The 12,582-nt window shown below is 38.2% G+C and overlaps 1 protein-coding gene across 1 annotated transcript in view; it reads left to right on the forward strand.

Moving 5' to 3' along the window:
• Positions 1-8,712, forward strand: part of SLC16A9 (solute carrier family 16 member 9) — a 53,008-nt gene extending 44,296 nt beyond the window's left edge. The window contains exons 4-6 of the mRNA XM_037496332.2: positions 1,101-1,196; positions 5,174-6,085; positions 6,488-8,712. Of these exons, the coding sequence (XP_037352229.1) occupies positions 1,101-1,196; positions 5,174-6,085; positions 6,488-6,666 (1,187 nt within the window). The 3' untranslated portion in view covers positions 6,667-8,712. The remainder of the gene's footprint in view (positions 1-1,100; positions 1,197-5,173; positions 6,086-6,487) is intronic.
• The last annotated feature ends 3,870 nt before the right edge of the window (positions 8,713-12,582 follow it).

Consider the following 12,582-nt stretch of genomic DNA (forward strand, 5'->3'; position numbering starts at 1 on the left):
AAGAATTTTGCTGTCATGAGATGAGCAGAGAAGTCCAGAGGACCTGCCTGAGGACCTCTGCTTTGTAGACTGGAGTGTGCGTGCTAGCAAAATGGGATGATGAAGGGGATTAAAAAAAATTTTTTTTAAGTTTTTTTTTTAAAGATTTGTTTATTTATGCATACAAGGACGGGGCTACAGGCCAGAGGTGTGGGCGGTGAGAGGATCCACCAGAGACAGAGTGGGGAACAGAACAGGCAGACTGACTGAAATACACTGCTGAGGGGAGCAGCGGGAGGGTCAGGAGAGGTCTGCTGCGCCATGTGGGTTGCTCCTTGGCCGGGGATCAAACACGTGCTGCGGTGACTGCGATTAGCTTCATAGGTTGTGTCTTAAACCCTTGCTCCAGCAGGGAGACCTTTTTTAAAGATTTTTAAAAATTTATTTATGCCTACAAGAACTGGGATGTAGACCAGTGGTACAGGAGGTGAGAGGAGTCACCAGAGACAGGTGGGGAGCAGAACAGGCAGATGGACTGAAATACATTGCTAAGGGGAGCAGCAGGTGAGTCAGGAGAGGTCTGCTGCACCATGTGGGTTAGCTCCCTGGCCGGGGATTGGAACTCATGCCGCAGTGGCTGGTGATAGCTTGATAGCACTGAGACTTAACCCCTGCGCCACCAGGGAGGCCCAGATTCAAAAAAATTTTTTGAGGGTTTAGAGAATGAACGCTGTGTTGAGGGGAGAGACTTGGTAGAAAGATGTAACGGGCAAGTTTATTTAAATTTTGTTATTTGGTGTATAATTTATTATTTTCTGTACCTACCAATAATGTCTTAATTTTTTAAAAATGTGTTTTTTATATTTTCTTTTCATGTCTTAATTTAAATTTGTATTATTTATTCATGCTTTAGAAATTAGGTGGGTTTTTTTTTCTTTTTGGCCTGTCCGAATGTGTCCACTAGAGCTGTAAAACTAACATTGCAGGGACCTAGGAATCCTGACACTGAGTAGTTTCTGTCCTTCAGTAAGAATATCCTGTTGATGATAATTATTCCTTTCTTTATTTTCATTAAAGTAATATAATCTCTCTCAATTTATGTGATGTCTTTTTATGTTTAGGTCTTGGATGTGGTTTACTATACACTGCCACAGTGACCATTACATGTGAGTATTTTGAGAGCCGCCGAGGCCTTGCACTTGGCCTGATTTCAACAGGTATGTTTTCAAAATCAGTACAGCATTGTCATTAGTTAACCTTCTAATTAGAGTTAAAAGTTACCAAGCACAGAGATGTTTAACCAACCACTTCCTAGGTAACACTGTGGAAGCACCATTTTGTTACTCTAATCCTGGAAGGAAATTTTATTCTTCACCATAAATAGGGGTGTAACTTAAAAAAAAAAAATCCTAAATACTTATATGAAAACTCTGGGATTTTAGATGTCCAGTATAATACATAAAAAGAAAGCTATGGGCCCAGGAAATTGAGAATCACATACTGATAAAGCCTTACTAAAAGAAGCAGAAGGCCTCCCCTGGTGGTGCAGTGGTTGAGCGCTGGGTTGCAAAGCTGCCCAAAGCCTCTGCAGCACCGGTTGGATCTTCGGCCACCAGTGAGGGTCCCACATGGCGAGCAGACCTCTCTTGCCGTGGGCTACTCCCCTCAGCAGTGTACTTCGTCAGTCTGTCTGCTCTTCTCCCTGCTCCGGCTCTGGTGAATTCTCTCACCCTCCCGTGCTTCTGACTGTACCCGGTGCTTGTATAAATAAATAAATAAATCTTTAAAAGAAGCAGAGAACACGTGTGTGTGTGTGTGTGTGTGTATCTTTTTTGAGAAAGATAGGAAAAATGGAAGGAAAATGGAGACCTTTCAGGTCACTCTCAGAGACTAATGCTGATTTTTCCACCTATGTTTGTTATGGAACTTACAAATCTTCTAAAGTACAGATTTATAAATACATTTCACTGGCTTATGCGAATATCCAAATGATAGGCTATTTACTCTTGCTATTCTTTTAATAATCAAGAGATGATTATTGAGGAGGGAAAGTGTAAATATAAAACCTCTCTCCTCCCTTTGATATTTTTAAATCATGTTTCACTTTTTGGATAGATTTTTTTTTTCCCCTAAGCTGTTTAGATAACTTACCAAAATTCCAGAGGCCAATATTTTATGAGTTTGCTTAGGAGATAAAACTGGAAAGTTTTCTGAAAGTTGTAAGTTTACAAATGCTACTTGCTAATGGATGTGTCTGCCTGGAGGCTGGGCTTTCTTTAAATAAGCTGAATAACTTCAGTGGTGTGTCTTCCCAAAGGACCCAAACTAATGTTTTGTTTCTTGGGCCAACTTGGTGACAACAACGTGATTCCGTATCATTAAGTTTCAATCATTAAATGAAGCTGAATACTTCCCCAAAGTAGTTAAGGAAAGAAGCTTTGCCAGGGGAGAAATGTGAATCCAGGTCTAGGGAGAGACCAGCCAGAGACTGAAGCAATGGCTAAGGCACAAGTGGAGGAAGAAATAGAAGAAAAAAACAACAACAACAGATGGAGAATCCAAAGCAGTTGGAACGTGGAGAAATTGACAGGTTCTCCCACAAGATTCTAGGGAAGCTATCTTTCTCCATGAAGAACAGGGCTTGGTAAACTAACGCCCATGGACTAAATCTGGCCTACTGCCTCCTTTTGGAGAGCTCAGAAGCTAAAAATAGTTTTTACTTTTATTGTTTTGTTTTATTTGTTTATTTTTAAAAGATTCACTTATTTATGCATGCAAGAATCAAGGTATAGGCCAGAGGTGTGAGGGGTGAGAGGATTCACAGAGACAGAGTGGGGAGCAGAACAGGAGGACCAACTGAAATACACTGCTGAGGGGAGCAGCATGTGAGACAGGAGAGGGCTACTCTGCCATGTGGGTAGCTCCCTGGCTGGGGACTGAACTCATGCCACAGTGGTTGGTGATAGCTTGATAGCACTGAGACTTAACCCCTGCACCACCAGGGAGGCCTAGTTGTCACATTTTTAATGGTTAAAAAAATCAAAAGATTTCATGACATGTGAAAATTATCTGAAATTAAATTCAATGTTCATAAATAAAAATGTATTGGAACACAATGTTCTACTCTTTTAAGTATCTTTCTGATGGCTTTCATGCTTCAAGAGCAATATATTCATAAAAGAGATTGTAATGCCAACAGTACCTTAAATATTTACTTTCCAGCTCTTCACAGAAAGTTATTGTTCCCTGATATTAATGAGTAAAGCATTTGTGTCTATATCTTACTGTTTCAGTTTTCCTGAACATCAACTAGTATTTTCCTTCTTTCTGAAAATATATAATCTAGACATGCATGGAAGCATAATTAGTGCTTTGTTTCAGTCTTCTCTTTACAGTGATGGTTTTTAAATTAACATTTTCATTTTGTAGATAAAAAATTATTGTCTTACAGTTTACACCATTCCACAAGATAGCTCTGAATTACTCTTCACTATTGCCTTGAAAGAATTCCTACACCAAAGACGTGACTGTATTCTTGTGGTCAATAGGCTAAAAAAACTGGTGTTCAATTTGTAATTTGATTTTGCTACTCTGCCATGTACTTAGCATATCATAGGTGTTCAGTCAGTATCTGCTGGGTTGACTTGAATGCTTTCTTTATATTGCATGACATTGACAGAAAACTTGGTTGGTGAGTATTGGAGATTTTTTCAACTAAACTTCAAAACATAGAATTTTCAAAATACCCAGAGTATTTTTAGGCACAAAATAACATGAAATTTTTTCGAACCTATACAAAGAAATGTTAGATACAAATATAGATTAAAGTGAATAGATGGTGATGCCATATAGGAGGACATGAAGTAATTTTCTTGTTTTCAATTCTTTCAGTTTGTTTTCTGTGGTGCATTTAACTTTTGAAGTATGTGCCACTTTTTAAGAGATGAGGGAAGAATTAAATTTTCTTTTATTATTTCTCAGTAGTTGGCAAAGAGATGCTCCCTTATTGGTCATACAAAAATGCTATTTTAGCTGCAATTAATTTAGTATGAGCTATGAATTAACATGTGCATATAAAGATTTTTTTCTTTGGGGATGAAAGAATTAATAACTTTTTAAAATGTTCGGAGGGGAGAGTGCTGGTCTTAAAGAAGGATGCTCTTTTGCAACTCCAAGATAGGACCATTTGGTTATCTGTAAGATTTTTTGATAAGATGATTATTTGCAGCAAGCTGGGCACCCTACTGGGGCTATGATGTAGTTTGGAATAGATCATTTAAAATGTATGATCAATTTACCTAGACTATTTTTAAAAACAGAACTATTTATTTCTTTCCTGTTTTTTCACATGGCAATTTTCAATATTAAATTTTAAAATACTATATTAAAAAAATTGAAATCTGAGCATTTGAATACACTGCTCATATAAACTTGCCAGTCCAGTGTTTTTAGTGTTAAGCTGTGCTAAAAAGGTGGAGAATATACAATGTTGTATAGATGTGCAAATTGGACCATATTTGGTCATTTAAATATCCTATCAAATTCTAATCTATTCTTCTGCTGCACCTCCCCCTGCATTCTTCTATTAGTTTATTAATATAAACCATTTAGTCTGGTCATTTTGCAATGGATTTGAACTATTAAACCACTGTAATTATTCTCAAATTAAAATACATTCTTCACCTCAAAAATACCAGATGAGGATCTGCTTTCACAGAGGGAATAAATATATTGCAAGGAACCTGGAGAACAATAAATGCAAAAATAAAAAGCAGTTGCCTAAGGTATTTGTTAAGAATACAGGCTCCTGGGTCAGACTAATTGAGTATTACTCCTATTCATGCCATTAACAATGTCATTTGGCAGGTTTCTCAACTGTTCTAGCCCTTGGTCATGCCATGTGTAGGTAGGAAGTAGTAAGACCTATTCAGTAGCATCATCATAAGGATTAAAAAAGATTATGCAATATGAAATGCTTCACACAGTGTCTGAACTATTCATGCTGATTTTTAAATATTATACCAGATTTACTATTATTATTATTATCACTATGTTTAATATTCTTGTGATTTTATTATGAAAGCACACATGAATGCTAGTGTTAAAAGATGTTGAATTGTCATACTAGTAATGTTGTCCCTAGATTCCCAAGTAGGAAGAGATTAAGACTGAACAGCTCCTGTTTCTTTTCTAGGTTCAAGCATTGGACTTTTTATATATGCTGCTTTGCAGAGGTTGCTGATTGAGTTCTATGGACTGGATGGATGCCTGCTGATCGTGGGTGCTTTAGCTTTAAATATATTAGCCTGCGGCAGTCTGATGCGACCTCTCCAGGCCTCTGATTGTCCTTTGCCTGAAAAAACAGTTCTGGAAAATATACCAGATAGATATTCCATTTACAATGAAAAAGAGAAGAATCTTGAAGAGAACATAAGCATTCTTGAGAAGAGATGCAGTAGTGAGGAAACATGTAAGAGCAGTTTAGCTAATGACTGGAGACAAGAGAATGTACTTCATAAAAACCCTACTACGGCACACACTAAAGAGACTGAAACGTACAAAAAGAAAGTGGCAGAACAAACATATTTTTGCAAACAGCTTGCCAAGAGGAAGTGGCAGTTATATAAAAACTACTGTGGAGAAACTGTGGCTCTTTTTAAAAACAAAGTCTTCTCAGCCCTCTTCATTGCTATCTTTCTGTTTGACATTGGAGGGTTTCCACCGTCACTGCTTATGGAAGATGTGGCCAGAAGTTCAAACGTGAAAGAAGAAGAGTTCATTATGCCTCTGATCTCCATCATTGGCATTATGACAGCAGTTGGTAAACTCATTTTGGGGATATTGGCTGACTTCAAGTGGATTAATACCTTATATCTTTATGTGGCTACCTTAATTAGCATGGGCCTGGCCTTGTGTGCAATTCCATTTGCCAAAAGTTATGTCACATTGGCAATACTTTCTGGGATCCTAGGATTTCTTACTGGTAATTGGTCCATCTTCCCATATGTGACCACAAAGACAGTGGGAATCGAAAAATTAGCCCATGCTTATGGGATATTAATGTTCTTTGCTGGACTTGGAAATAGCCTTGGACCACCAATTGTTGGTAAGATACTTCTCTTCAAATCAACCATTTTACTGTTCTTTGGAAGATTTCTGGTGTTCAGATTGTAAAAATAGCACAGAGTTGTGGAAAATAAGTCTGCATAGACTGTCTCATGGTAATGATTTATCAAAATCACTTTGATATGGTTGAAAAAGCCAATATACTTGCTCAGAGAATTGTGTTTATTCTGTCTTTGGAAGAAACTCAAACTGTCTGCTTAATTTTGCCCAAATAGTTGGGTCTCCTCTTCTAACTCCCTATAGGCCACTTTGGAAGTAGATGGGGTAATGTGCATCCTAATTCTAACTGTATATAAAATTGATGAAATGAGAGTAGGAGCTTTATAGTCATGATTTTTATCAAACTCATTTTACTCATTTTTTTCCCTTACTCTCTTTTCAGGTTGGTTTTATGACTGGACCCAGACCTATGAGATTGCATTTTATTTTAGTGGTTTCTGTGTCCTGCTGGGAGGTTTTATTTTGCTGCTGGCAGCCTTGCCCCTCTGGAATACATGCAACAAGCAACTCCCCAAACCAGCGCCAACAATCTTTTTGTACAAAGTAGCCTCAAATGTTTAGAGAAACATTGGAAGATACAAGACTGTCTTCTCCTAGAAAGTTTCACTGTGGCTGACTCTGAATGAATTTTTTTAAACATATCCCATTCTTTATGTACTGTATACATGGTCTCTATCTCCTGTATTTTTTTTTTTTTTTGAGAAGTGGAACTATCCTGTTTTACTGTTATTCATGAGTCCTTAACATGGCAAAAGTGTTGGCCAGCCTCAGAAGCCTTTCTCTGTGTAAAAGAAATATTATTTCTCTATAGACTCCATTAGTTCCATTGCAAAACAACCAGATAGGATGCTGCTATTTTAAAACTGAAGCAAGCCACATGAGGAGAGATGAGTGAAGGCCTCTGGGGACTAAATCACTCTCTTTTCTCTGTTAGACTAGGACTCTAAGTAAATAGAAGACTCTAAGCCAGTCGGGAAATGAAACTGGTTACTAAAACAGCATGATGAATTACAGTGGAGCAAACAGATCATTTTTGGAAAATATTTTAAATTCCAGTCACCAGTTTTCATTATTCTATTTTACTTACTTTGATTAAGCACCCATATGTTGTTTGGTGCCACTGAGCATGAATAGTTTCAATCCCTAAGGTGTTTTTTGAGATGTAGGCAATCTCCAAGCAGAGCAGCAGTTATTGTCACCTGTCTCCATGGTTAACCACCACTATCACCTCATTCACTTATGTTTTCAGCATCCACTGAGCTGACATTTCCCAAGAAGTGCTGATTCTACCTGTTTCCAAATTGGAAATGCATATTTAAACCATTCCATTCTGGCAAATGGAAATGTCCATTTGCTTTGAGCACAGTGGTGATGAATTGCAAGTCCTTGCATAGTTTCTCAATGAAGCATTTATTTGTTACTATCATATTTAACCACTATCAAATTTTAATTCAAAGGCAGAAGTAAAAATGTGTGTGTGCATCTGCACATGAATGTGTGTATTGTACTGAGTCTGGTGGAACATGGGAAGAAAAAAGGGTAATAGAAATTGAAACCCTAATCTAAATTCACTCAATCTTAAGAAAAACGTAGGAAGGAAATCATTGTTTAATAAATAGTCATTTTTGGTGAGGAAATTCTTTTTTAAACTTTGCATCAGAATCCCCTGTATAGATTCTTTTAAAAAGTATAGTTGCCTAAGTACCACACTTAGAGATTTTAATTCTGTGTGTCTAGACTGTGAACCAAGCATCTATATTTTTAATGAACTCTGCAAGTGATTCTGGTAACAAAGCCTGGATTGAGAATGGCTGTTGAAAGATTGGCAGTAGAGAAAAATTTATTCTCCTAAATAAAAAACAAAGCAACAATAAATTGCTGAACTAAGGGGTTTTTATAAATATCCAGGTGTGGTTCTTACATAGGAAGCACCTTTCCATGGTGCCAAAATTGTCTTTTCATTTCTTTTGAAATACATAAGGTTATATTTTATACTTCAATTTTGCCTTTCTTCGAAGGCGCCTGAAGCACTTTATAAGCATGAATCCCCATAGCGCCTCAGTGAGGTAGGCGAATAGTGCTTTTCTATGCAGTAAATCTGGAGATGGGGAATTTCTTAACTGAGTTAATCCTACTCAATAATGCAATAATGGAGCCCCAAAGCACCTTGGACTTCTGCTCCCTACTCAGACTTCTGAAAAGTTTTCTGTACCTCATTCTTTAGTCACTGTCAAGCTATACGTGATATTATAAGCATATGAAATAAAATGCGCTTTTGTGTTGTAAGTTTCCTTTTTGCCAATATTAAGTTCAGGAATTCCAATAACCTGAAAAGTTTAACATTTATGACAGCCCACATTCATCAGTGTTGATAATTGTCCAAATGCTCTTCACAATGTCTACTAACGTCATCCAACGTGTGCACTATATCTGTTGTCTTGGGAATGAATTTTAAGTTACAATAAAATATCTTTTGTTTGTTTTGCACCAGTTTGGTTGCTTTTTCTCTTCTTAGCCTTCATCCTTCCCCCAAATTACGATGACCTGTTGCTTGAATGTCAAAATATAAATTACCCAATGTTCACTGCAGACTCCAGAATTTTGTGATCAGACATTAACATATTCAAAAGTCAATTTGCTGAATAACTTTGACCTTTGCCTTCCAAAAAGGTAATATGTGACTTCAGAGAGTCCTTTTGAGGAAAAGGGGGCAGATGAGCTTTAGAGATTCTTAATCATGATCTCACCATCATCAGTGGAATTTTTAATATATTCCAAGCACATCACATTGTTTAACCCTCGTATTAGCCTGTGAGTTAGAGATTACAATTCTCATTTTATGGTAAGAAACATAGTTATCATGAAAGGATAATATATTATACAAGTAAAAGTAATTTCCAAACACATATTGAGAAAGATTTCTAGTAAACACTTTGATTTCTAACATGTCTGACATGGGGGCTACCTGAGAAGTTTGATATTAAGCCAATCCTTTGTTGAGAAGTCATGTTTATGTAAATAATCACTCATGACTTTCCTACTTCCCAAGAATTAGTATTTGAAAAACACATAACTTCATATTGATTAGTATATAATCTTTCTTTTGTGACATGGAAGATACTTCCTGATATTCTGAGCACCTGATACTGAGTTGGGGAAAGGGATGAAGTAAGGAAGCTTCTTAGGGCCCCTGATCCCTGACGTGCTTTATACCTCTCCACTCCTTTTAGCCTCCTGCCTCTCTGTTTCTTTCTTTCTCTCTCTCTGATGAGTCTCCTAGGAACCAGCTGGTGATCTAATTTTCTCTAGGGTCACCATGTCATCAAGGGAGAAGGTTCAGTTGCCAATTTTTAAAGGCCCCATGATAGACAATTCCCAAGACCAGGAGTTCCAGCACAGGGAGGTCATGACCTAAAGATATGTTGGTCATGTGCTGTCAGAAAGTCCCGTGACCTGATAGTCTCAACTTCTAGCAACCGATATAAGATCGTAACTCAGAAAGCTCTATTTTGAAAGCACTGTTGAATTTTTTAACTTAAAAGTTTATATTGAATGCATAAAATAATATACATTAACAGTGTTACACAATTTCTCCTTTAAAGGCAATCTTGCTCTACGGTTGTGTGAAGGATCCAGTTAATAAGAACCCTTTTGAGTAAAGAATTTAACCACTATCAGTTAAAAAGATCAGAGATCAATAATACATAGATAATATTCAGATATGCACTATACATACTTAGTAAAGTTGTGATTCCACAACAAGATTGCCTGGGTTCAAATCTTAGCCCAGTTTCTGTGGTTAGGTGATTGTGAACAAGTTATTTAGCCTCTCAAGCCTCAGGTTTCTCATTTGTCAAACATGTCAGAGGGCTCTTGTGGGAAATAAGATAATCCACATATAAACACCAGCTATTATTATTTTTGCTGTCTTATTAGATTACGTGTGGCTTCTCAACACCTGATGAGGCTGTCAAAGGTTCCAGAGCACAGGTATAGGGTAAATGTCTGTGTTGCACAAACTTATTTAGAAAAAGAATAACGAGCCTTCTGTTACCCTAGCTTCTACAACTGTTGCAGCTCTTGCTCTTGTCTAACCATGTTCTTGTCAAGATCTTTTATCCTTAGAGATTCACGACTCATCACATTTTCCTGGCACTGCCATTCAGAAGCTCTGACACAAAACCAAACATGGTGTTCCTCCACAAATCAAATGGAATCCACTTTGTAAATTGAGTTGCTACAGGAATTTGAGCTCCTTTTTTTCTAAAAGCTCATCATCAGAGCTGCTTGGAAAATGAACCTAAAAATGGCAGAAAGCAAAATGCTCCCATTTGTTTATTGAGCACGAATTGGCTACAGCTCAGGGCCTTTCTCTTGCTGTTTTCCCAGTATGCTTTTGAGCTTACTCTTGAGAGGGTGTGGTTCCTTGCCAGGTCTTCTGGGATTCTATCCCTTGCAGGGTTCATTCACTTTAGTTGCTTTTTGCTAGATACATACTTTGTCCTAAGGATTCATTCACTATCATTTTCTCTCCTTGCAAAAACTTCTAAAATATCTATTTAAAAATGTTAATCAGGTTTTTTTTTCCTAAATGATCGTCAAAAACCTTTGGTAAGCAGCATACTTTTAATCAAGAATAATAAACTGTGGCCGAGGTGATGTCCTGCTATAAGTCCCCTTAAAACTACATATGGTAGAGCCCTATCTCTGTTTTTCTTCCTCGACAAGTTTCTAACGTGATAAGGCAAATTGTTATTCTTCCAGTTTGGATCTGAAAACTCTTAAACATCTACAACTTTAATAGGGCATTTCTGAGAATACCTCAAAAGACTCTAGGACTGTAAAAATAAATGGGATTAAGTGGGACCTACTGTATCAGCCTTTAAAGGTGATGGTGTCAGCATCAGCAGTTCATTTGCATATTGTCTTTAGGGCTGCGGGAAGGGCGCCATTTTGAGAACTCCTGGGAAGCATCCCCTCCCTGAAGGTTCATGGTGTACGAGGGCTTTGTGGAAAAGTTATTTGAGGTGAGTGCTACACTACACTACACAGTGCTCAGTTCCTCAGACAGAACCATAGCGTGTTGGTTTGTGATGAAAAAAGGTAATATATGGGACTCTCCTTTGCCCCAAACTGAAAACAGCTGTAACTTCCAAGGGGAGTATTAGCAGTCACTAGAGGAGAGGCATATACAGGAATAGGAGAGGGGTTTATGCCCTGTTCTCAAAGTTGGAAGGTGTGAGAACCAAGGAAGAATGATAGTAGCAGCATCGGGGAGCCTCGCAGCGGCTCTGTTGGAACAGGAAGGGATGTCCCAAAGGAACCTGAGAGAAAGTACTTAGAACATTCTTGTTTCAGGACCTGCATCCCAGTCTTTCTAGAAAGATCTGAAAATTAAAAACTTAAGAGTTGCTTTTTGGCAAGAAGCAGTTTAGACTTTTCTAGGAAGTTCAAAGTAGAAATAGAGGAGTTCAATGTTTAGCTAGGTAGTGAGCAAGAGCACCCTGCCAGGAAATCTTGTGGAGGTGCTAAGGGTCATTGTGATTCTCCAGTAAGGTGGACATTAAAGGTAGGTGGCAACAAGAAAATAGTCTTGCATAGGGGAAGAAACATAGAGTCCAAAGGAACAGACTGATTTCCTGAGATGTCAGATAGATATTGGTGCCAAAATACCAATTTATTAAGTTGTGTGATAAAGTAACAACCAAGAGGACTGGACTTTCCAGTTCACTTGGTAGTCATACTATCCTTGTATCTAAGTCCAACAGGAAGCCAAATTATAATCAGAGGGTATTTGAGGTTCCTGGGATCAGGGTCATAGTGGCTTGTTGAGTGATTTAAGTGTCTAATAACATTATACATCCTGGTTCAATCATTGCCATTATAGGAAACTGCCTCTGGACAGTGCATAGTTGGGTACACAAAATATTTGCTCCATGGCACTCATTTTGTAAAGGTACCATGGCTGACCATTCCCTAATAGGTTAATACCTTTAATCAGGCTACAACCAAGGTCTACTAGTCAGAGCCACCAAGCAGATGTCTGCTCAGGGGTGCTACATTTGATTGTATATTATATTGCTCAGAAGGCATCTATTTGGGAAGCACTTAACTTTTTTTTTAATATTTATTTATTTATGCATACAAGAGCTGGGGTGTAGGCCAGAGGTGCAGGGGGGTGAGAGGATTCACCAGAGACAGAGTGGGGAGCAGAAAGGCAGATCTACTGAAATACACTGCTGAAGGGAGCAATGGGCAAGACAGGAGAGGTCTGCTGCATCATGTGGGTCACCTCCCTGGCCGGGGATCAAACTCATGCTGCAGTGGCTGTGGACAGCTTCATAGGGCTGAGACTTAACCCCTTGCCCCACCAGGGAGGCTCCAGCACTTAACTTTTGCTGAGGGAGACACCATCATCATGGAACAGATGAAACCAAGGAACCAGGTGACTCAAACAATGCACTCATGATCACCCAG

This window comes from Talpa occidentalis, unplaced genomic scaffold (genome assembly GCF_014898055.3).
Source record: "Talpa occidentalis isolate TD23 unplaced genomic scaffold, MPIMG_talOcc4v2.1 talOcc4.8, whole genome shotgun sequence".
Taxonomy (NCBI): domain Eukaryota; kingdom Metazoa; phylum Chordata; class Mammalia; order Eulipotyphla; family Talpidae; genus Talpa; species Talpa occidentalis.